Source organism: Candoia aspera, chromosome 8 (genome assembly GCF_035149785.1).
Source record: "Candoia aspera isolate rCanAsp1 chromosome 8, rCanAsp1.hap2, whole genome shotgun sequence".
Taxonomy (NCBI): domain Eukaryota; kingdom Metazoa; phylum Chordata; class Lepidosauria; order Squamata; family Boidae; genus Candoia; species Candoia aspera.
Window position 1 is genome coordinate 19490892 of NC_086160.1, and position 26276 is coordinate 19517167.

General features: G+C 39.1%; 1 protein-coding gene across 1 annotated transcript in view; it reads left to right on the top strand.

The window, feature by feature from the left end:
- Positions 1-1543: 1543 nt before the first annotated feature.
- TUSC3 (tumor suppressor candidate 3) overlaps positions 1544-26276 on the top strand; it is a 116232-nt gene continuing 91499 nt past the window's right edge. Inside the window, exon 1 of the mRNA XM_063310168.1 lies at positions 1544-1866. Coding sequence (XP_063166238.1) covers positions 1768-1866 — 99 coding nt within the window. The 5' untranslated portion in view covers positions 1544-1767. The remainder of the gene's footprint in view (positions 1867-26276) is intronic.

The following is a 26276-nucleotide window of genomic DNA, read 5'->3' on the forward strand; positions in this document are numbered from 1 at the left end:
AATAAAGTCCTAAATGATCTGGGTCCTAAGCAGACTGGGACCTCCTCGTTCAAAAAATTATTCAAGAATTTTGTTATATTTCAGCAGCTCCTTTCCCAGCCCCCTTTCTCCACTTGTGCGTAACCATGGTACACACAAACCTTGGCAACATCTTTTTTCTGCTGTGCCTCCATGATGTTGCTTTCTTCTCATCACGAGCCCATGAGCCTTAAGTTGTACTGGTGTTCAAGTATTTGGACACTGTCTTGAATAGCTGTAAGGAATGTCAACTCTATACAGTTTTATCAACTATTACATTGGAGGGAAAGGCCGCAACATGAAACAGGCAGTAGAGGCAGGATCAGGATCACTCATGGGCACAACAAATTTCATGCTGGCATAGTTTTCTGGCAGTTCAAGGCTGGATGGATAGCAGTGGGAAAGGCCCTAAGCAATGGGAAAACTAATAAGTAGTTTCAAGAGGGAGGGTCTTCTTAGTCATGGTTTCTAAATTGTGCAACGTTCTCCAGAGAGAAATGCCTTGTTATCTCCAGTTAGTTTCACATCAAGATGTTGGGAGATTAAGAGAAATCCTAAAAGTCAGTCTACTACAGTGCTTCTCAACCTTAGCAACTCTAAGATGGGTCGACTTCAACTCCCAGAATTCTGGGAGTTGAAGTCGACCCATCTTAGAGTTGCTGAGGTTGAGAAACATTGGTCTACTAAGTAGTAAATTTCACCTAATTCAATGCACTTTACACCTCAGGATATATGAACGATATTGCAGGACAACAGTAAAAAACAATCCCAGCCACCTGAGAAAAATATTCAAGATATCACCAAAAATTGTTCAGGGTTTCAAGTTCTCCAGAACTCTTAATCAGACAAGGAGTTACCAAAAGCAGGATACAGGGAAGAGGCAAGTTAGCTCACAGTCAATCTTCAGATGGGTTAGTAAACTGAAAGCCTTTGTTGGAAAAGTATAATCACTTTCAAGTTTCCCAGAGCATTTGACACCAAAGGAAATACCTATCCCAAGGTCTGAAAACAGAAAGACCACAAGTTCCCAATGGATAACAGTGCAATTTTCTACACACTTCCATCCAAGGAATTGAATTCAGTGGGCTTGACTTCTGAGCAGGGAGGTTCAATTTTACATAGCAAAACTTCACTTTTATGCCCACTTAATAACTATATGATAAAAATAACGTATTTTGAGTCGAGCTTGACCTAGGTGACTTCATGGTTGTGTTGTATTTATGCGACAACATATGGAACTTGGCAATATCTCTAATAGTGCTAATCATTCTTTTGTTCAGTCCTCACTGTAATAGTCAATGGTGTGGAGTCTCTTTCCAGATTTCAAAATCATGGAACCACGACTTTCCCTATTGGATGTAGCCTAAGCCCACGAGCTACACCCTTATAAACTTAGGTCGCATCCTTTGCAAATTCTGTTCAGTCCAAATTTTTTTTTCTTCCGGGTGAACAAACAGCTGCACCAAATTTCGGACTGAGGAACGCCTACCCTCCGGACTTAAAACTACTGCTGCTGTTCCCGCAGCCTCTCATAATACAGATAAGCAAATAACAGGCTCCTGTCTCTTACAGAGAGAAAGAAGGCGTGCTTAAGAGGAATGGGAGGAGACTACATTTCCCAGAACACTTTGCCCAGGAGCTTGCTTTGGGATTGGCCACTGCCCAGGCCCGATTCGGCAGGGAAAAGCGGCGGGGATAACGGCGTTTGCAGGTACGCGGGAGGTGTTGACCAGGCGCTGTTTGGAAGCCATGGCATCGCTACGGCGCTTCTCGCTGCACCTGTCCGCAGGGAGCTGCCTCCTCTTCCTCCTCTGTGTCCAGTTCGGGGGAAGCCAGAAGAAGAAGGAGGTAGAACCCTTAGCCTCTCTGTCTTCACCTGCCCCATCTTTCCTTCTTCCCCGGGAGCACTGATAAGAATGGGCCATTCTGTCCTGCGCCCTTTCCTCCACGCTGCTAGCGCCGGGTGGCTGAATCTGTTACTCCCTTGCTTTCCGTCTCGTTCCGGCTATGCCATTCCGATTCGTCGCTTTCCCTTCTTTCTGCGCGTTGTGTATAAGACGAGCGTCCTTCTCTTCAGAATCCGCTTGCAGCCCTTCCCCACGCCGCCCTCTTTCCAGCAGTCTCACAGGTTGCCATATCGTGGGGGGCTGCTTCGAGTAACGTTTCTTGGGCCGGGCGCAGGCACTGGCAGCCTTTCTTCTGAGAGGCAGAAGGACAGCGTGGCAGGAACAATGGATCCTCCAGGCCTGGCCTTCAAGATGTAAATCAGGTGGAGAGACCGCCTTGCTGCGGGATTGAACTAATTATCCATCCATAAATAAGCTGGAGCTCGGGAGGGGGGGGGACTCAGCCTGCAGTCTTGTTTTCTAAAACATTAAAAAAATAAACAAAGCTTATCTTCTTTGATCATATATGGACACTCTGTTCCATCATAACTTCTGCAGTAAAGAAGCTAAATTATTCTGTGGCCTGGATTTTTCTGTGGCTGTTCCCTTGTGCATGCAAAACAAGTAACTACTTGGGGAGAAGTGAATTTGAGGTCAGAGATGGTTACTTCTATGCAGGAGAAAAAATGATCCTTTGTGGACTTAATTGCTGAGAGATTTCTCTTTATTCCTTTCTTATCTCGTTTTGCGGATATTTTGAAATTTTCTGTGATATTTAAACCCATCTGAAGCAGATAGATAGATAGAATTTGCTATTTCTTGTCCTTGTATTGATCCTATGCTCTGAAAAAAGTTCAGGACAGATCCTGATTAAAATTAAGATCTTCCTGTAGGAAAGTGGAAAGGACTAGCTGAAAAGGCATGGAGAAGGAAGGAAGACGACCTGAGTGGAGGCAGGAGGACCATATTGACAAAAGGAATATATGTCTTTGGGATACCTAGGCTATTCATTTTTGATAGGATTAATTACATTTTAGTCATTATTTTAACATTGGTTATGAATTCTGATTTTATGTTTTTTTTTGTAAACTGTAAATGTAAAGTTCTGTAAACTTTGACAGATAAATTAATAGGTTTGGAAAGATGGGGAACATGGAAAGCGGAGATGCAAACAATACTATTAAAGGAACCCCTAGTGAACCCCTAGTGAGGAGTAAGGTGAGGAGACAGCCTTGCGGTGGGGTTGAACTAATTATCCATAAGTTAGATCACCATGGGCTCAACATGCAGTCATATTTTCTAACAATTTGAGCATTAAACAAATAAAAGGTTAATTTCTTTGATCATACACGGACACTGTGTTCCATCATAACTTCTGAAGTAAAGAAACTAAATTATTCTATTGCCTAAAATTTTTTGGAGGGGGCGGTCTGTGTGATACTAAACTTCCTGAGAAATTACTCAGAACTATATCAATTCCTTTGGTTGTTTTTTTAATGAAGTTATAGGAATCATGAAATTTGTCCTTGTGTTTGGAATAATACATTGCATGACTTTCTTCTTTGTTTTAATCTTTAGTTTACAACTATTTATTTTTGTCAGGATATGCCGGTTCAGAGGTGTGCCATGTGTTGGGAAGAATGAGGCAGTCCTGATATTTTATGGTGGATTCTTTAGTGGATTCTTTTCTACATGGCAAGGAGGAATAGAAACCAAAAGTGTGTGAAATATCAATCAGCAAATCTGAAAACTGTAGTAACATGCACAACTCCTTTATGATATCCAAACATTCACCCATCTGAGGCGGAAACATTTTTAAATACCTAGCAGCCAAGCTACCTATGATAGTGCAAGTATTTAAGTTCATTCTGGCACCTACTTTAGTTTGGCCACAAAGAACAGGAAGAAACAGTGATGAAATTCTTGCTTCTGCTGTTAAGCAGTTTCTAAATAGCAGCATATTTGTGCATTGAGGTACTGTGACAGCTCCAGTACTGCCTCTTGAAATACTGTACCCTTGAGAGAATAGGTCCACAATGTACAAGTCCTTCTAGACTCAGGCCACTGCTGGATGGGCAGGTGAAAGCCATGCCAATGTGATTTTTTATTAGCTGCAGCTGATGTGGTAGTTGTGGCCCTACCTGGAGCATGAGGATCTGGCAAGGGTAACTCTTGCCCTCATAAATTTATCTTATTTATTTATCAAATTTGTCACCGCTCATTTCCTCCCACCAGAGGGACTTGGGCTTTCTGCAAAGCTTTCTGAAATGGTAGCATGGTCAGAACCAACTAAATTTGGGGGTAGAAGGTAGGATCTTCTGGGGGAAGGTGCTACAACAGAAAAGGCCCATCTTCCTGATCCTACCATGTGACATTCCTTGATAGTTAGGACCTTCTGATGGACCTGGAGAGAGGGGGTCCCACAAATAACAGAGTTCCCTTGCTTAAACCATTGCAATGTACTGTACATGGGGTGGTCTTCGAAGACCATTTGGAAGTTAGAATTCAGCTAGAATGCAGCAATCTGGAAGTTGCTTGGTATATACCAACATTAACATATTTATTCTGATGATTCAGGCCTTGCACTGGCTTCCTGTTTTCTTCCAGCTGGGTGCTAAGTTATATCCAGGGCCATCTCCTTCAGTCAGACTTGCCCTGCCCAACCTATGTACCGTGGGAAAAACTACTATTGATTCCCCACTTTACTGCAGTAAGGCAGACTGAAGAATACAGGTGCTGTTTTTCAGTTGATGTACCTCCATTATGAAATAGTCTCTCCCTGGAGATTTGTTTGGCTCCCATATTGATGTCCTTTCATAAACTCTTAACTGAATTATTTGTTGAGCCCTTGGATGTTGAAATGATGTTATTAGTCTGTGCTGTGGGTAAGGGTTTATATTGCTATTTGATTTTTGGTATTGCTGATTTTTAAACTAGAGTGAATTACATTTATGATTCTGCTATGAATCACTGCAGGTCTTCTGATTTTGACAGGTACAAATCTAAGAAATTAAATAATAAAATGCAGTAACATTGATAAATGTAATTGAGTTTGAAGGAAACAAATTGGGGGTTAGAGAAGGTAGCAGGCAGATTATATGAATACACTTCATTTTAGTGGAGAGGAAAATTTCTTTTCTGCTCTCTTTCACAATCTAGGTACCAGGCATTGGGTCAACTTCTGAGACTCCTAAACCCAGTGGTGATGCTTTAAAATCCCTGACTCTTTGCCTTAATTACAGACTTCTGGTGCAAGATTGTGACTATAGGGGGAGAAGAAAAATAAAGCATCTCAATTTTTGTTACTAGACCTAGACATGTATTTGAAAACCTACCATTGTTCCCCCTTTAGTTATGGAAACTTGATTGGCCTTCAAATGCTTTTGAACTTTTCCTGGTGTTGTAGGTGGCTGGTCCAATTCTTTATGCAATTCCTTAGAGACATGGGCAAATGGCATCTGCTTCTGGCATTCTGACATGCCAAATTCTATTTTTGATGTGTTGATCTAATCTCCTTTAGGGAACAGTGTGTGTTTGCAAATTGCAATGATACGTTCTGTGCTTTCACAAGAGAGTGAGCCCCAATATCTTTTCTGGACACTTTGTGTTTGTTTCTTTCATTCAAGCAATAGGGTACTTGTAGTCCTGACATTCTCTTCTTTGGATTGAAATGCATTAAATGGAAGATGAAATGGAGAAGACTGATGAGCTCCTAGTGAGATAATAATAGCTGCCGTTCTTTTTCTTGAACTTTGACATGACTGTTCTTTATGGAACATTGTCATAAGAATCTGATTGTTGGCGTGTTTTGGCATAATTCTTTTTATAGGTGACAGCAGTGTTGGAGGTGATGGAGATAATATTTGGTTCTTTGTGACAATTGTTATTAAATAGGTTTTTTAAAAAAAAGCTGAGGCAGTCCTAAATAGGTTGTAGCCAACAAGATAATGTTACGTGTAGGTGTGGCTTATACAGTGAAACGTCTTCTGTTAGCATTTATCAAGCATGTACATTTTGCCTTCAATAATATCTGTGAGTTCTGGATACCACTAGGAAGGAAGCTGTGTACTGTAGCACTTTCACAAGACCCTACACTGCACAGTAAAGATTAATATGCCTTAAAAATAAGAGGTACAATATATATTTCTACAAGTCCTTTTGTGTACTATATTTTATTTAGTTATACCTTAGATTAATATTCTGCATTTCTTCCAAGAGCTTAAAGTAGCATATATATTTCCTCCTTCAGTTTCATTATTATAAAGATAATGATCTATTAAGTAGATTGAGCTGAGAGGTATACCCCATGAATCACCTAGTGAGTTTCCATAGTTTGGGGTATAATTGAACTTGGGTTTCTCTGGTCTTACCAGTTAAACTCCACTGGCTCTAGATGAATTATGAAGTAAGCCAACAATTCCCAGACTATGTATTGGAATATATTTGTAAGTCTGAAATGTACCTACAAACTGTAAGCCACCATATTGGATGCACCCATTACTCTATTGTCCTTGGAGAAGAGAAACCTTGTTGTGCATTGATGCCAGACTGTGATAACATACGGAAAGAGGAAGAAAGAAAACATGGGTTGCACCAACTGCAGCAATTTCATATATGCAGGAGAATGTCTAAAGAATTGCCACCACATAGAAAGGGATAAATAAAGGCGAGGGGTGAAATGTCAAGAGGATTACTCTACATTCCATAATGAGACATGTAGTTATCATTTTTGAAGGGGGGAGAGGAAATTTACTTTTTTAAATTGTTGCAGAAAGCACTAATCCAGAAGAAAATTGCATTTCAGATATCAGCAAGGACAGTTTTAAAATTTTGCACAGAGAAGCACAACCACCCTCCTCCATCTTGTCTGCCTGAGTTCTGCTGGTGTTTGCTTGTTTTTTCCCTCCATTCATTTAGTTATATTCTAGAATACAGAAAATACTTCTCTGCTCTGCCCTATCTAGTTCATGGAACCTGTTTCATGGTGTGCGACATAACTCAAACTCCTGGGTCGTAATTTTTCTTTTAAAGGGATAGAGTGAAACAATCCATTAAATGCTTCAAAAACATCTTGACCCTCAGTGTAAGATGTTGAGGTTTTCCTACTAACGATTAAGACTGCTATTGTATCAAATCATTTTGGCCAGGTTAAAAGGTTGTATTAGATTGTCTCCTCTCACGTGCTTCATGCAAAATCACCTGGGGGGGCGGAGGAAACCTGCCCAGACTTGTTCTCACTTCCTCTTTTCTCTCTGCCGGCAATGTAGGCAAGCAAGGCTTGCTCCAAAGGGAGCTAAGTCCTTTAAATGTTTTGTTTTTGTTTTTGCTTTCTGTAAATAAATTATTTTTATAGAAATGCTTGGTGTGTGACTTTGTTGACCTCTCCTGGGCTAAAGGCTTTCCCAGCATCTGCCAACATAAGATGTGTGAATAAGAAAAGTATGCTTATGGTGGAACTTGAAATAAAAGTCCTCTGTGAACCTATGGAAGACTGGGAGTGCTTTACATTAATTGCTTAGTTTAGGGAAACAATGAGAAGGATTTTACTTAACCACATATTTAAGCCCCTGTATACATTTCCCTTTTCTTTTTGTTTCTAAGGTTATTTTATATACAACTTTGTATTGAAATATACCTAGGACTGAGATGAAAGAGAAAGGCATTTTTAATGAACTTCATTAAACATCATTTAAAAAGTTAAATAAAACCCATTTCCCACCATAGGGAGTTGTGTTCATGTGTCTATATTAGTTATTTTTGTATTGCAGCTTTCCTTTTACCTATATATCAAGGTAATGTACAGTATATAATACTCCATTCTCCAATCCCCTCCACAATATCAACCAGGTGATGATTTTACTAAAAGAATTATGTGAGCTTCCATGGCTGAGGGTGAGCTTAAAACTAAGTAACACTTGTCCTAGTCCAACAATTCTACTGGTATATCCCTGCATAAAGCTATATTTCCAGCTGTTTTAAATATGTTTTTTTTTTTTTTTTTTGGAAAAGGATGAATGTATTCTCCATTTCAGAGCAAGGGAGAACCTTGCTTTCAGTTGGTATTGTGGCAGCCAAGGATACAGAGCAGCACATACATACAGTATAATCTGATTTTCTAGCACTGTGATGCTCTGTATCCTTGGCTGCCACAATACTAACCGAAAATTTTCACCATGTGAAAATTCATTAGAAAAAGATAATCCTCTTGTCCTTCCTTTTAGGTGTACTATCTGGCTATATACATAGTGGCAACAGAGAGCAACATAAACAGTTAGCAGATGACACATCCATCTTGTGGACTATTAACTTCCTGGGTCCCATTCCTGGGAAAACAGCCATGTTTTAAAAGCTTTCTGAAATGCTAGCATGATCAGAACCAACTAAATTTGGGGGTGGAGGGTAGGGTCTTCTGGGGGAAGGTGCTACAACAGAAAAGGCCCATCTTCCTGATCCCACCATATGGCATTCCTTGATAGATAGGACCTTCTGATGGATCTGGAGAGAGGGGGTCCCACAAATAACAGAGTTCCCTGTTCACAGTTTTGGTATACAGCAAATGCTGTGCCTGAATAATAGAATAAAAGCCTTAAAAATAATACTATAAAGTACTATGTACTAAACTCAGTTTCTGCAGCAATTGTATTATATTTCTTATGTTCTCAGTGCCAGCCCTCACTTAATATGAAATCTAAATTTAATCTGTATAGCAACAACTTTCTCTGAAAATCTTCTTTGGCCGCTGTCCAATATAGAATTAAACATGTTTAAGATGATGGAAGTGTGCCTAACTTTGTGTTGTGGCTATGTTTCTATAGTTACATTTTTTTTTTTACATGTATCATTGATCAATATAAACTTGCAGTGCAGTTGGAATTGGTATGATATCCTTGGTGTAAAATATGCTGAGGGTTGCAGCTAAAAACTTTTGAAACCAAAGACATTTGATTGAACAGGTTATTTCCTTAAGTTTGCAAGCAATAGTTAAGCTGAAATTTTTCTGAAAAACTATTTTCTTTTTCTTTACATTGTAGGAGGATAGCTATAGTAGTCTATGGTAGCCAAAAATCAGGAGGATTCAGGTAGCACCATTTGAGACTAATACATTTTATTAAAATGAATAAGCTTTTGTGAACTACAGCTCACTTCATCACAAGCATGGAGTAGCTAAACTAATGTAAGATTTAAATTGGGATGATCAGGAGAGGGGAAAGACAGGGTTGGGGAGGTGAAAGACAGGGTTGGGGAGATGGAGACAGATTACAAGTACAATATCAATAAACTATTATAGTGTGTTAAAATTCCATTGTGTTTGTTAAGACCTTCTGGGATAGCCGGAAACCTTTTGATGTATGTGAATTCCACAGGCTTGCTCTACTGTGCTGGTGTAGTTACGTTGTTCTGAAATAACGACCTTAAGATCTGTATTTGAATGCCCCGAGAGGCTAAAATGTCACGTTATTACTGTTTTGAGTCTGCTGTGTCTGCCATTCTTTTGTACAAACTCTGGTTTGTTTATCTAATGTAGAATCCAGAGCAGCATTGTTGGCAAATGATGCCATATATCACATAAGAGGAAGAGCATGTGAAGGCACCTCTAACTTTGTGTGTAAAGTTTTTGTGGCTGATGATTGTGCTGTTGGTACAAATGTTGGGGCAGAGGAGGCATCTGGATTTGTTGCAAGATCTGGGTGTGAGAATCCAGCCTGCCTCTGGCTCAGAAATCGAAACTTTCCTTGAGTCAGAGGAAGAAACAGAACCTTGCCAGGCTGAGACCGGGAAAGCGAAACCTGGGGATGAATCAGCAGTGCGGGAAGAGTCAAAGGTGCTGATTGGCCAAGACTCGGAGGAGTATTTGAATCCTCCAAACAGCACGCGCCAACGATGAGCAGAAAAGCGTGCAAAGGAGAAGGCAGCCTGATTGGCTGCAGAAGGGTCCAGGCGTGCGAAGGATCGGCATAAAAGGCAGATGCTTGAAGAGCAAGCTGTCGGAGACAACTGATCCTACAAGCCTGCAGCTTCCGCAGAAGAGTCCTTACCAGCGTCGGAGACAGTGTCTGTTACCAAAGAGGAATCAGCACCAGCATTCTCCATGGAAGAGGACTTAAATCCTGCTCCCGCTGCTACCCAGGATCTTCTCCTCGCCGAACCCAGCAACCTCAGTCTTGTGTCCAGCTTCAGATCTTTGCATTCACCTTGTGCGTGTTCCAGGCACATTCCTCACCCCGTTTTGAGAATTCCGCCATGCTCAGAGTCTCCAGTCCAGCCTTGTGCCTCCAGCTCGCAATCTTGCCCTTGGCCTTCGGTGCAGCTTTGCAATGTTTCTAGACCGCCGCTTAGTTCTAGGTCTCCCATGCAGCTTCAGTGTGCCTTTGACCTCCAGTCTTGCAGGGAATCTTTGTTCCAGTCCATCCGCCCTTTGGGTGCTCAACCTTGTTCTGAAGTTTCACACCTATCTAATTGTGAACCTGAATTGTTGCCTAGTCCAGGGCTTCCAGCTGAGTTCAGCCTTGCTCCGAGTCTTCAGCCTTGCTCCGAGTTCCTAGTCCAGTGTCCAGCCTAGTCCAGGGCTTCCAGCTGAGTCCAGCCTTGTTTCAAGTTCTCAGCTTTGCTTTGAGCCTTCAGTTATCAGTATCTAGTCCAGTATCCAGTCCAGCCCGATCTTTAGATCCCAGAAGTGTCCAGTGTTCCGGTGCCAGCCTAATTCGAGTGGTGTTCTAGTTCGAGACCTTTTGTCTTCAGCTTCAGTAGTCTCTCGCACTTCAGCTTCTCCCAGCCTTCCAGTCTCCATGAGGGAGTCCTGCTCTGCTGCATTGCTGCTGTCTCTTCCTGCAATTTTGCTAGTTTCCTTGTTGTTGCTCAGTTGGGCTTAATTGGATTAAGTTCTTCTTGATTCTAAGGATTTATTTATTGTAAATAGTTACTTAATAAAGAGTATTTTTGATATTTAATCTGCCTGGCTGCCTCTAAGTCTGAACAGGATACTGGGTTCCCATGTCAGCATAATTGTTCTGTTGTCTCTTGTTTATGAGAATCTATTTCAGGTTGGGTGGTTGTTTATATGCAAGTATGGGACTACCACCCAATGCCTGAGAAAATGTGGTGTCATTGTCCAGTATGGTCTATAGCTTATTAATAGTGCATTTGAATGGCTTGAACTGTGAGCTGAAGATGACAACCAGTGGTGTTTTGTTATTCTGTTTTTGTGTTTGGCATTTTAACAGTTCCTCCCTGGGAATTGATCTGGCTCTATTGATTTGTCTCTTGATCTTGTTGAGTGGATCATTTAGTCTCCTGAATGTCTGGTTTAGTTCTGTTAGTTAAACATTTCCGTCAAGTGGGTCAGAACAACTTGGCTGTACTGTAGAGCCTGGCTATAGATGTTAGATTTGGTGGTGTGTTCTGGATGGAAGTTGGAAGCATGTAAGCGTGCATGGCAATTTGTTGGTTTCCTGCATAACATGTTTTGTATGGGTTTGTTGTGTCATTTTACTGTAACATCAAAGAAATGGGCTTGTTCTGTAGATAGGTTGAAACTGAGATTGATGTTAGAGTCAAAGTTGTTGAAGTCAGCTTGTTTGATTATTGTCAGCCATCCAGGGAGACCAGACATGAAACATGACCGGATGAGCTAATTCCACTTTATTGTAAGACTATATTAACAGAATCTTGCAAGTCTGAAAGTACAGATTTCCTGCTGTCTCCTTTACAGCCTGAGAAGTTAGGGAGGGTCCCTTCTGAGCCCCTTTCTCTTCCCATTATGCGGCTGCAGGCTATGCCCTCTCTTATCTGACCATTCCCTAGGCCAGCATTTCTCAACTTTTTGACCGTGGAGGAACCCTTGAAATATTTTTTCAGGCCTCAGGGAACCCCTGGATATTGAGGATCAAATATAGACCAGAAGTCACAAAATTATTAGATTCATTTTCATATGTAGGCCTGTATATATGTATTAACAGTGTTTTTTAAACTAAAAATAAAGAATGAAACTTACCTCTTCAACGTGAAGTTGCCTGAATTTGAAATATTTTTTTAAATAAATCATGATCTCCCAGGGAACCCCTAGTGACCTCTCATGGAACCCTAGGGTTCCGTGGAACTCTGGTTGAGAAACCCTGCCTTAGGCAGTAAGTCTTTGCCCTATTTCTCAGGAGCTTTCTCACATTATGAGAAAGATCAATTATGATCCTGTTCTTGAGGCCTTGGATGGCATCTTGTTTTATCCTGCTGAGATTGTTGAAAAAGTTTTTTTTTTTAACTGATGATTGTGGCTTGAGCTTTTTGGTGAAAGCATTTAAAGCAGAAATCTAATTCCATCTGGGGGCATCCATGTGGTATTTTCTTAAATGAATTTAGGATTTGATGTGATCTGTAGTTACATGTTGTCCCAGGATGTGTTGGGTTGATGATGGCTATATGTCGGTTTCTTGCCTTGAAACTATTCCTTAAGTCTGAAGCAGGAAAAAAAATGTTTCAAGGTCACCACAGAGTTGCATATGTTATGTGGGTTTAGTGGGGCAAAAGGATAAGCCTCATGCAAGAATGGACTCTTCTTTACAGTCCATCTTGGATCACAGCTGCAGTGTGCAAGTGTCTGGTTGAAATATAGCTGACAATCAAATATATATTGTGTTCACACATAGTGGTAAACTGTAAAGTGGTTTGCTTGATTTTAGGTTAGCTGAATTCAGCTGTTAACCATAATGTATGATGTGAAGGTATCTAATTATGGTTTATGTGAAGGATTTCATGCAGTAAGGAAAACTAATGGTTAGCAAATCTGACAGTTACAGAACTAAAGGACAAGCCAGATCATCCCAAAGAGGAGACAAAGTTATCAATGAAAAGGAAAAGAAATATAAGAGGGTGAAAATAAAGGGTTCTCTCTCTATTTTTTAAATATAGGGCTTATTTTTGAATGAACATAGTTGCTGGAAGTCTTAGATGGCAGCTTCTTATCTTCTTCCATAAACCTTATCTGTAGTTCTTGGATCTGTGTTTGAACTTGCCTTAATTGTTCATTTCTGCTGGTACAGTGAAGTCTAATGGTTTATTCCACAAACATTGCTTAAGCAAGCAATGGCTTAATGCAATGGGTGAGGTTTGGGTATGGACCTGGAGATGGAGAACCACTTTTTAAAAAAAAAGTTATGGATGCTATCGTTGATACATGGACAGGCTTATAAGGCAATTCTGCAAAGAATATTTTAGATGCCTTGTGGTGATTATCACCCATAATCACCTCTCTCTATAATTTGTTGGTTAGTTTGGGGGTCAGTTGCCCCCTGATGGCTTTAGCTTTATTACCATTTTGTCTCCCATAGGATACCTGGGAGCTGTGTTTTGTTTTTCTTTCTGTTTTAGTTCAGCCATAAATAAAACTTTCCTTTTTGCTTTTTTTCTCCTGCTTCTCCCAAGATAGCTGATGTATCATTTCCACTTCTGTTTATGTGTCTTGGGGCAAATAACAACATCTGCAGCACCTTTGCTTCCATTGGCAAGTATTCCTGATGTCTCTAAAAAGAAAATGATGTGGTAATTTTGTTGATGGATCACTGGGGAAATCGATGTAAGAGCAGGGAAGAGATGATACAGCAGACAGTTGATGGAATATGCAAGTTTTAATAAAGGAAAACAGTGCTGATAACAGGTCTAATATAGTGGTAAAGAGTGTGAAGTTTAAGCCTTGATACTCATGGGTCATACCTCAGCCTTGAATTTCCTATCTTGATCGAACTATTGCCTTAGCTGCCAATGAATAAAAAGGTAAGGATAGAAGTAGGCGACTTTAGAGAAGTATAATCCTGTTTGGATTTCTGTATTCATGCTCTTGGGTAGAAGTGGAATAAAACAAAAAAGTAACTCCCCTTGCTATGATAATGGCTTAGTTTATGTTAACTATTTCAGGAAAATCAGACTGGGCATTCTTCAGGTAACATATCTAGCCTTCTTCAACACACCACTCTTAAGAGTTGGCAGAATCCAGAGTCGTATAATGCTGTTCTGTGCTTTCAGTTCAATCCCAAAAAGATGCTTTGGAGCAGATAGTGAAATGAATGAATCTCCTGCCTGCATCTCTTTAAACCAGACACATGTTTATCCAGGATCATACAGTTCTATGGAAAGACACAGCTGTGATAAGAAGCTGCAGACGGGTGCTAGATTTGTGCTCCTGAATTCCCTGAAGCACCTTTTTGGAATTAGATTCGAAGTGCTGTACAACTCTAACACATACATTCTTGCTGAAGCCCAAGAGACTCAAGTTCAAGCAGCAGAGATTTTAGCAGAGCTTAGTACAAATGTTCTTTCAAAATTTTCTACCCAAAGTTTGGACAGAGAATTTGGACAGAAGGACTTACTCTTAGAGTGGCAACGGTACACTACTGAAGAAGACCAAAGGGAATAGTTTTATTAGGGATTTAATTGATAAAGAGAAAGCAAGGAGATTTCAGAGAGTGAATATTAGAGTGAATATTATACAGCTAGAGTGAATATTATAGAGTGAAAAGGAGGTCATTCATACACACACACACACACACACACACGTACGCACACACACAATATCTCACCGTGTTGTAATTAAGTAAGTGCAAGAATACCACATGAGAATTTCTCTGAAATTCTCTTCTCCTTTGGGGGGAAAAATCCAACTAAAGCAAATTCTTCATCAACATAAATGAAAATTGGTAGAAACCATGTACGAGAATTTCTGCTAGGCACTAGATTTAATGTTGGCATTCAAAGAAAAATTTAATATGGTGGGCATAGTAAAAAGCTGTTGGAAAACAGAATAGTTTTCTCTATAATATAGTTCAGGATTGACCAACAAACTTCATTAAAAATATATGATTAGCTAAGTCAAGTGGCTTTTCTTTTCTTCTTTGGAATATTGCAATCAGGTATTTGCAATATTCCAAAGAAGAATTGCAGAGGTATAAAGTACGCTCCTATAGGTATTTGATTCTTTTTTTCAGAAGACATGAATCATTGAGTTCAAATTGGATACCATCTGTGTAGAAGTTAATCAAACAAGGATACTTCCTAGGAAAAAGGTCATCCAGCAGAGGCAACTGCTACTGTATTGAGCCAGAAATGGAAACTTGGACAAATAGTATTAAGAGTTTATTTTTCTTAATAAACTTTAGTCAGGTAAAAAAAAGTGTTTAGTTCCTATAAATGCTTATTTGGCCTAGAAAAATTAAAACCCCAGAAGGTTCCTTGTGGTAGAAAATAAAAATGAAACATTAGACTTTTTAGAAGGCCAGTTTATTGCATCTAATATGATAATGGAAAATTGTTATGTAAAGACTGGTGAGGGCAAGATGAAGTTAGCTAATCACTTAAATAGGAACACTGAGGACTTATTATCTGTTTTTCCCAATCTGATAGACACTAAGTCTGATGCAGCGGGTATTCATCACTAGGGTTTTTGCCTAAAAATAGTTACCACATTTTAATTGGAACACATCTTCAGGACAATCTATACATGGTAATAACAACAACAAACATAAACTGAATTTGCTCTTCAGATTGTACCATTACCTTTATGTGATTATTTGCTGTCATCTGAAAACTGGACACTATTCTGAGGATTTACTACCAACTTACAAAAGAAAGTGAGGTCTAGGATCATCATCTCCCCCTGTTGGAGATAGACCAGATCAGTAAACCGACTGCACAGGAAGACTAGAATTATGTTGTATTAACATAGGCTATAATGACAGAACCTTGCAAGTCTGATTGTGGTTTCCCTTCCTGCCCCCTCTCTTATACCCTAGCACGTGAGGGAGGAGTCATCCTGAGTCTCTTCTTAATACTATCTCCTTTCCCAGGACTTAAGGAATACTTCTGTCCTTTTTGTTCATGCAACCATTTCTGAATATCTGCTTCAAGGCCATCTCCCTGGCTAGCTACATCCCACTTCTGTTATGACTTCCCTGCTTTATGATTTAGAGCCCTCTCATTGATTCTTTATCCCATTTTTCCATTTATGAAAAGGCCTTGTCCTCTTTTCCCAAATACTCCATGGGTGTCAGCTTCTTGTATCAATTCCTTATTTGTGATTAGCCGTCAGCTGCTTTTTTTAGTGCTCGGTATCAACCTAGATGCAAATTCTGAAAACACATGAAAATAGGTCAAAGAGGGGGGATCCTTATTCTACTGAGGCAAAACAATGTTTTGTGTTTTTGACATAGTTCTTATGGTGAATCAGAGCTTCAAAGCATAAGACACCCTAATTTTTATATTAAAGATTTGAAGAGACTTTACAATAGAGTTTCATTAAGAAATTGCCCTTTTAGTGGGGATGGGGATGGGATTGAAATGACTAAAACTGTTAGCAGTGAAACTTACTAGAAATTGTAGATGAAATTCAGGCCAACTGCTGTTGGGAATTATGTGAAGGCTGAAAAAATGAAATGCACTTAGGAAAAACTCCCCTCATGCTCTTTGGGTGGCTAGCTTTCTAGCTTAATGCATTAGCTATCTATTTTCTGATTGGTTTAGATGTCCCAGATCCTGGGGACTTCTTTTGAAGTTACCCACTACAAAATCTGATTTCATATATCGGTGGTTGACATAAACAGTAGCATTTGGGCTAGGTTGTTTGCTCCAACTAGAACTCTCAATGAATTTTATCTATTCCTACTGACAGCATCCCCAGCTTTCCCTCATAGAATCCATCACTCAGCTCTTGGACTCTACTTCCTTTCTTTGAAAGTAGGGCAGAACTGAGCCTTCATTAAATAATGGAAGAGCTGAATTCTGTTCAAAGTTAACTAAGAAATATTTAAATATTTCCTGTGCTTGCACCAGGTATCTATGTTTTCTGTTAATAGTTTTCTTTATGACTGCAAAGGTTTTCCAATCAAAACTCAAAAACTATATGATCAGACTATTCCATTTAAGGCCAGAAATGTCCAGAGATTTGTCTTCCTCAACCATATACTGTTCTTCGGTTCTGACTGACAGCTAATATTCCAAACAAAGGATTTAAGCTTTAACAGTTTTTCTTACTGCAGGCTTCTTGTGGTGCTTCATAACAGTCTAAGTTTGGAACCCTGAAGCGTTTTCCTCTATGGGGTGTATTATTCAAAATTCATTTCAATGAGCCATCCAATTTTTAGTTTTCAGACTTGTCTGGGATTATTTGCAGGGAGGAAAGGAGGTTCAATTAAGTGTCTAAGAGAAAAATGTGACCACATACTGGTTAATGTAATTGGAGTGTTCCTTCCTCCCTTTGGCCACCTATAAAAAGGTTCATGAGCACACATCTAAACAATGGGTAGGAACAGCATTGCTTTGTCTAGTTGTTACAAAGGCCTTAAGAAAAACCCTGCTGGAGCAGATCAACAGCCTTCCAATCCAGCATTCATGGTCATGAGTGACCAGCCGGTGCAATCAGGAAGGTCATAAACGTGAGCAGAAGGATGACAGCCTTCCTTCACTGTTGCTCTCTATCAGCAAGTATTTTAGGCATGGCCCTGCATTCTGGAGGTAGCAAACAGCCATCAACCCTAATAGCCATTGTCCATTTCCTTTCAGAAGCTATATAAATTAGTGGCTATTTCCACATTCAGGTCTCAAGAATGTTTGCAATGATGTGTGAGATAAACATATTGGATCGAATGCAAATGTGACTTTGCATTAGTGGAATATGCTTTCAGTTGTGAAGTAGATCATCCTACCCCTTTCTCATTTACTGGAACCTTCTATGCCTTATCACATTTCGACCAAAAAATATTTCCAATGCTTAGAAGCAGCTTTTGTTTATGTGGCATGTGTTAATTTAATAGAGCACAGATAGACAAATGTTTTGGTCAATGCGCACATTTGGATGTTTGAAAGCCAATTATGGGCACATTCACAAAATGGCTGTCTTGGGCAAGGACTTAGCTGACACTCAGGGGTAGGGTGATTGAAATTACCTATAAAACACTGCTTAACTTCTGATAAGGTTGCTCCCTTTGAGTTCCCACCCCAAGTTGTTTTCTTCCATTCCAGTTTATTGTTACTTTATTCTTTGTAGAGGTAAGCACTATTCCAAAGCATTGGACTGAAGCTGCACTATTTTTAAATTTCCAAAAATGCTTGTGGGGCTTATGTGAGATCCAATGGCATTGTTATGATGGAGAGCCACAACTAGATGAACCAGTTGACATGTTGAACTAAGCCATAGTTTCTTTAATCATGGTTTGAATAAAGTACACTAAACTATAAGGCATAGTTGAGAGCCACTTCGGCGTAGTGGTTAAGGCATCAGGCTAGAAACCAGGAGACTGTAAGTTCTGGTTCTGCCTTAGGCCCAAAGCCAGCTGGGTGATCCTGGTCCAGTCACTTTCTTTCAGCCCTAGAAAGGAGGCAGTGGCAAACCTCTTCCGAGATCATGCCAAAAAACTGCAGGGACTAGTCCAGGCAGTTGCCAGGAGTCAAAACTGACCCAAAGGCATAAATTAAACAAACAAATGTCCTTCGGTTTCGAAGAAGACACGCTGTTGTGCAGTTCATCTGTGGACATGGAGGTGGCTCTGCAGTCCCAGTCTGGAAACGCGGAGTCTAGCACAGGAGGGGCACTGGAAGTCCATTTTTGTAGTAGCTGTGAGTGTTATTCTGTGACACCGCTCACAATTTTCTATCAGTTTTTTGCGGCTCTTGGCTTCAAAGCCAGTGGAGGCTTCATAGCACAGGGCTCGCCAGCAGGTTCTGTCAGCAGCTGCAGCTTCTGGTTCCCTTGGCTGGATATCACAATGGAGTAGGGTTTCCTTCACAGCATCTTCGCAGAACTTGCGTGGACAACCTTGAGGTCTCTTCCTGGTCTCCAGTACACCAAAAAGCAACTGGCATTCCATTTTTAAAAATCACGATGTCAGGGTTCATATAACAATTAAACCAAAATGAGCCAAATCATATTGACTGACTGCTATATATATATCAAGTTTATACTTAAGTTTTGTCCATATAAGATAGGTTCATACATCAATAAATATTCTCAGAACCATGGTTCAGAGAGGGGATTGATACAGAATATTGACGGTCTGAAAGCTCAGATTTTTGTGACCATGAAACATCATGCGCTTAATGATACTAGTCTGCCTAATATTAATGCAGTTAGGGTTTTCTAGATAATGCATGAAGCACATTGAATAATTGAAATGTGTTATACAAAAGCTTCTGGACAATCCTAAAGTTAAATACAACTTACAACTTTTGGATCAAAGGTTCAGTTGGATTTTATTTTATGTGCAAATGTAGGGTTTGTCTTTCTCTCAGATCAAATCTGCATGGAGAGCAAAACAATTTGCTTAAAAATAACTTAATACAGTGTTCTTTCATGCAGAACACATGCTTGCTTTGCTGATGGAGAATAAATTATAAGTTTGTTAGCTGAAACAGCATTTTTTAGCAATTAAAGCTCTATATGATGTTTTTTCACCCCTTTGAAATTAAATGAGCAACTTTCATATGCAAAATTGTCTTGGGAAACTATTATTTTCCTAAAATGTGTGGTGCTAAACCCCTTCTGTGATGTATGCTGATTTATTTTGTAACTGCTGTATGCAAATTCTGAAACCATGGAGTGTTGACAAAAGATGTTTTACAACTAAAATGTGAATTTCTAAGCAACTAAGAGAAATATGAAAAAAACTATCATTTCAACCATCAGGTCCAAAATTGTCTTAAAAAAAAAGTTTGGCATTTTTCGCCCTGAAATTTCATTAATTTATTCAACATTTGCCAGCTTACCTGAAATAAATAACAGTTTCATGGAGGTGAGCAGCAATGTGCAAAATACATTTTTTTTTAGGTTGCGAATGTATTTTCCATTGCAATTTAAATCCTACATTAATCTATCCTCTATATGTATCTGATAATTGAGCTGCAGCTCATGAAAGCTTATGCCTTATTAATAAAATTTGTTAGTTGGGAAAGGTTCTACCAGATTCCTTCTGATTTTTTGCCTCTGTAGACTAACATGGCTTTCCCCCTACAGTGTCTACAATTCTTGTAGATATATCCAAAAGATTAAGGTTTACATTTTGTATTTCTCTTCCTCTTTCATTTTGCCCAGATTAGACAGTTGAAAAACTGTTAGTTATGTTCTTAAAATATGAAACAGTTCCTTTTTATGAAGGGCTTTTCTTTTTGCTTTAATCTTCCTAAATCTGGTGTATGAGCAATACACACTACCAGTTTAGGCTTTTTCCAAATTTCTCACTGTGTGAGAAAAGAGGTATAGGCAGCAATCTCTGACTTCTATGGCGTTAGAAAACCATAAGGCCTGTAATAAACCCCTAAAGGTTTGTGGAGGTGGAGAAAAATACCAAGGATGTCTGGAGATCAGTTCGTTCAAATTCTTCTTTGTGGGGACTCTGCATTTTCAATGTATTGCATTCTGTTATAACAGAGTTTGCAGAAAGAAAAATCCATTGTCTGCATACCATTGTATAGTGGATGTTTGCTTTGGACAAGATGGATTGCTCAGGACATAGAATTGTGTTTATTTTAAATGTTTTTTTTTTTTCTGAAAATAAAGATTTTTGAATGAACAGATAGCACAAGGGTGAAGATCTGAGCCCACAGACTGTCCTTTACATTTTCAAATAATTGTTCATGCAAAATGAAGATTCCCATCTGAAATGAAAACCATTGGGTGATTGAAAGTGCAGACCTCTGCAGGAGTAGCTCTGCAAACATATAAAGCTTTTTTTTCCCCTTTGTTATATTGGCCTGTTGACTAGTAGCAATTATAAGTTTGCATCCCAAAAGTAGCAATTGGAACTTTAAAGTCTGTTGGTCATTACAGTTAAATGTAACTATATTAGAACAAGCTGTTGAAAATAAAACCGAACTTCTTAATTTATAAAGGAATTGTACTAATAAGAATGTAGCAGCAGACAGATGTGATTTTAAAAGCTTAATTCTCTTATTCTGAAGCTTCACTGATTTTTCTTTTTAAGCGTGGATGGAATGAGAGCCAAATCCTTCATTTTTGTTTATTCGTTCAGTCGCTTCTGCCTTAAAATACAGTCTCTGTGGTGTTACAGAAAATAGATACACAGAAACCAAAAATCTTGTCAGCAGTTCTTGAAAATGCAGAGAAAAGTTAAGATGTTCCTTGATATGTCTTAGTCTTTATTTAATCAGCTGGGCTTTCATGCAAAGTGTTTGCATCCGACCAAGATCAAATTTATCGGAGACCTGAGGCATACTCCTTGTTCTGAAGGTTGGCTTTCTCCTGGTGAGAAGAGTTTTCATGACCCAGCTACAGAAAACCAGCAACACGCTTCATGTTTCTCAGAAAAAGTTCACACTTACATCTAGTGCTCTTCTGTAGCTAATGTTCAGCAGTTGTCCATTTCAGGTTAGTAGACTGCTTGGGGACCTATGAAAAATGCCTGAGATTTCTGAAAGTCAAGTGAAATTAAAACAGTAATAATGGAACAAACTTTGGGGGAAAAGCTAGATTTTTAAAGAAAGAAGAAGAATGGACTACCGTAAAGCAATTCATTAAGAATTCCAGATAAATTCTCTTCACCTTGGCTCAAGAGAGAGGTAGTAGTGAGACCAGAATAGACCAGTAGCTGAAATAAGAGACCAGCTAACAGAATGGTTGATCTGTTGATTAACCATTAATCAACATCTGTTCCTGTTAACTGTTTGAAAGAAAAAGAGACGCCTTTTGTTGCATTGTTGGACCACCACCCATCACTTTTCCAGTATTCTTGCTTCCATATGTAGGGAGGTGTATATTAATGTTAGGTTTCATTATACTGTATGTATGAGCTTTAGAGTAGTCTGTTTACACATAGGTATTTAATGAAAGAAGATAGATTCATATAGACGCCAATATCTCTTGTCAAACTGTGTTAACATCACGCTGAACCCAGTGGTTTAGAACTTTAGCAGTTAAGTTCTGAATGCATTTGACATTAGCTGTAGTTAAGGGAAAGGATAATGCTTTTTATGTTTTGATATGACGAAGTGTGTCTGTTTCTTTTGTTGCAATATTTATATGCAGATCTCATAAGCAATTTACAAATGGAAAGCATTGCTTCTATACTTAGATTTGCTCTTGGATTCCTATATGTAACTGTCTCATGACATTTGTAGAGCAAGGAGAGAAAAAAAAAAATCCAGTATTTTTTGTGGTTTACAGTTATTTTAAAACAGTCAATAGATTTCACATTCAAATTATGTATTTTCAAGACTGGACTATGCATCTAGGCAACTATTATTTTTTCTTAGTTCCTTTTTAATTAAAGTCTGTTTTCCTTGATTATATATACTAGTCTTCAACCTGATATCATTAATGATACTATTTATGATTTTATTGAATTTTAAACTGTTTTATTGTGAACCGCCCAGAGTCCCCCGCATGAGGGAGATGGGCGACGATAAAAATATAATAAATAAATAAATTCAGATGTGTAGGAATGTGAACATATTCTCTCTGTGTGTATATATCTCCTTATAGCCTTATAGCCTTTAAATCAGTGTTGTCTACTGGCAACTGCCTGGAGAAATCCTACAGTTTTCTTGGCAAGATTTTGGAAGTGTTTGCCATTGCCTGCATCTAAGAGCTGAGCAGAGTGACTGGCCCAAGGTCACCCAGCTGGCTTTGTGCCTGAGGTGGAACTAGAACTCATGGTCTCCCAGTTTCTAGCCTGGTGCCTCAACCACTAAACCAAGTGGCTCTCTTGAAAGTTCAATACGTATAGAAAATTGAGATATAAAGTGAGTAAATACATATTTTTGGCCAACACTTAGCTTCTTTCTTAAAAGCAGTAGTCTGTTTTTGTTTTGTATTTGATTCTGTATCTCATATAAGAAGAACTTAGAGCAAAAATCTGTTTCCTTCTCAGATATTTCAGAAGCAAGGTATGAAAGGGCTGATATTCCTGTATTTGGAGAGAGTGTATATGTACAGAGAGAGACCTTTCCTGCAGGTTGTATCTTATCAAAGCCATGCATCCATTGGTTCACTTTTATGTAATAGTTCTGCATATACTATGCTGCATTTTTCTAGTGATGCTCCTTGTTTTGAAGCAGTTTAATTTTCTCATCTTCAAAGCAGCAAAGATGTATCATCTTGCCCTCTCTGCTTTGAGTACTGAGCACTCCAGCTTGCTTTTCCTACATTAGTGTTATACTGGGCTGAACATCCTGTACTCTCCATTTTATTTTGCTTATTAATATTGTCTTGCATAGTCTCATAATAAAGGTCTTAATGGGTAATGCACAAAAATTTTGGATAATGAGTTCAGCTTCTTCATGTAACAGGCTGCTAAGATTGGGTGGCCAATAAAAAGTTCATGCTGACCTTCCTTGAGTGAGCTGTGGTTAATTACTTATCAAAGCAATTTCAAGAGTAGGTTTTTGAGAACAGTTGATTAAAAACCAATAAAGTAAAGAATATGCTGCCCTTCATTTCTTGAGATAGAAAAGTGTGTGTATTGGTTTAGTAAATGCTGTTATAAATAAATGCATTCCTTCTAATAGTAATTTTGCGTAGATAGTCATAGTGGGACCGCTGATAAACAAGAGGATGATTAATCATTTTGAAGTTGGGAAACATTAAAAATAAATTTATAGCAATGAAAGGGGCAAATTCTTCCTAAAAACAGCCCATAGATGAATGTATATGTCCAATAAGCATAGAAGTAGAAAAGTTTAGGGGAGGAAAAGTCCAAATTGGAGGGAATGCCTAGTTTATTTAAGGAAGAGGAAATATAAGGCAACCTATAGGCATTGGTCCCACTTGGGTATTTCTAATGTACAGTTTGCTTAATGGGTATTTCCTTGCAAAGTTGCTTGTTTGCAGAAAAAATGTGAATCACTGCCTGCATCTTTTCTTTCTTTCTTTCTTTAATTTTTATCCCACTTTTATTATTTTTATAAATAACTCAAAGCGGCAAACATACCTAATACTCCTTCCTCCTCCTATTTTCCCCACAACAACCACCCTGTGAGGTGGGTTGGGCTGAGAGAGAGTGACTGGCCCAAGGTCACCCAGCCGACTTTCATGCCTAAAGCAGACTAGAACTCACAGTCTCCTGGTTTCTAGCCTGTTGCCTTAACCACTAGTCCAAACTGAGCTTTCTGTTGAATAGTTACGAATTGGTTCACAAGTCTTTCCCAAACCCATTGAACTTTCTTTTGTTACAAAAATCAGGTGGCTTATAAGCACTTAAAAGAATTAATAGTATAATTTATTTTAAAATTAAGATAATAAAATGTTATGAAAGGTAACTCATACTCCAAACCATTTTTATTCTTTCCAACAGCAGCAAATACCACATGCCAGTCACAGACTCCTATTAAGATTTAGCTAAGCGATCTCATGAAATAGCAGTAGCTTAGGTTCTTTGTACATACCTTTTCAGGAGAGGGGGGGTCTCCAGGCCCAGGAAGATCTGCACTGAAATATAGATCATAAGTGCTGCAGATGTCTGACTGCATGATCCAGCAAGACTTCCTCAATGCAAGGGTACAGCAGTGGGGTTTCCCTTGCTCTGTTTATAATCTGTATGGAATTTGAATTCTGTGGGGTTGGTAGGTGATTGGATGCTTCTTGGAAACTATTTGTTGATTAGTGGTTGGGCACAGTGTTAATTCTGATTGGTCTGTCTTATCAGTCTGTTGTGAATGGTTTGTATCTTGTGCCTGATTGGGTGGTAAATTGTATCTAGTTCAATTGTACTGATGATGGCGCCTTCATTTGAGTGCCAGGCTTCCAAGAATTTTCTGGGTTTTCTGCTGTTTGCTTGGTGAATTATTTCTGTGTTCACCCAGTCAAATGTATCGTTCATTTTGAGGGCATGAGTAGCTGTTGGGTACTTCTGATCTTGGTTCTTTGTTGTAGTTATGTGTTCCTTCCTTCTGTTTGTACTATATAACGTTGGTTGTAATATTGGCAGTTGATCCTGTATATGACGCCACTTTTTTTCTTGGTGGGGTGTGCTAATCTTTGTAGCATTTATGTGCTGCCTTCCTTAGTCTGGAGAACCCAGCCCCCTGCCCCCTATGCATTTTCCTCAATTTCAACAGTATTCGCTAAGAGACACAGAAGACATTTTTCAAGAAGTATAGGCCGAGTGACCATCTGGATATCTGTAGATCTAGCGTTGTTTACGTGAGCATGTCTCATAGTACAGTATCTGAAATCAGGTTGAAATTGAATTCTGAGTTGCAGCCATTTCTCATTTGTGTGACTGTCAGGAGCTGTTGAAATCTCTGTTGAGTGAGTCACAGAACAGAAATTGGTATTGTTCTAATTGACTTTTGGATCCTTCTGGGGAGGAAGTAGTATTAAAGTATTTGGTTCTTCTGGGATATGCCTTTTCTTTGGTTCTTTCTGGCATATCCTCTAGCTCAAGCTTGCTCTTTGATCTTTATAGTGTTTTGCCATATAGCTTCCAATTGTCAGCTTCTTGTTCACAGCCCAGCTTAATTGCTTAATTCTTATTGTTTCCATGGTGACTTTTGAGTGCTTAAAGCAGTGATGGGCAACCCTCAGGCCACAAGAGACCTTCAAAACTCCAAAACAAGTTATTGCCCAAGTCTGGCAGCAAAATAGCCATGCTTTGCTAGCGCAAGTTCAGATTGTTTCTTTAGTTGGGGACATTTAAGAATGCAGTGGGAGTTGTGCTGGTTTGCTTCCAAGAAGCTTCCTACTCTCATTCCCATCTTAAAGCCCCACTGAAGATCACAGCATCTCTGATGCCATCTTGTGGTCTTCCAGAAGGTGATGAGGCTGTGTTCCATACCTGAATTCCAAATTTTAGCCATCCATGGCTTTAAATATTTAGATATATTAAATATGTGGTTTTTCAGAAGACAAGATCTGTTAGCCTGAATGTTTGTGCTAGAAGAGAAAGTGGTTTGAACCAAAGGACCATCAGTGAGGGAGAATGACCAGGCTCTGTATGGGAAAGGTCTTGGGTCCAAGTCTCAATATATTTGGTTATAAAGAATGTCTTCTATACAAATTGAGAATGACTTTTGAGATCCTAAAGATCCTTTGCCAGTCAAAATTGATGGTTCTGGGACCATTGGACCAAATGAGCTGATGTGTTACATAGTTTCATATTTTGAAAGAAAATATACAAAGCTGTTTGATTGATTATGTACCATCATGTATGTGGTGACTCTTAGCAACTATGTAGATAGATTTTCTCCATGACGATCTGCCCCTAACTTGGTCCTTCAGGTCTTCCAGCTATGCACCCATCACTACTGGTAGGCATTCTCTTCTTCCCTTTCCTTCTACTTTTCCCAGCATTAGAGCCTTTTCCAGAGAGCCAGGCCTTTGCATCCTGAGTAAGATAATTTGAGCCTGGTCATTTGTGCCTTGAGTGAGAACTCTGGGTTGATTGT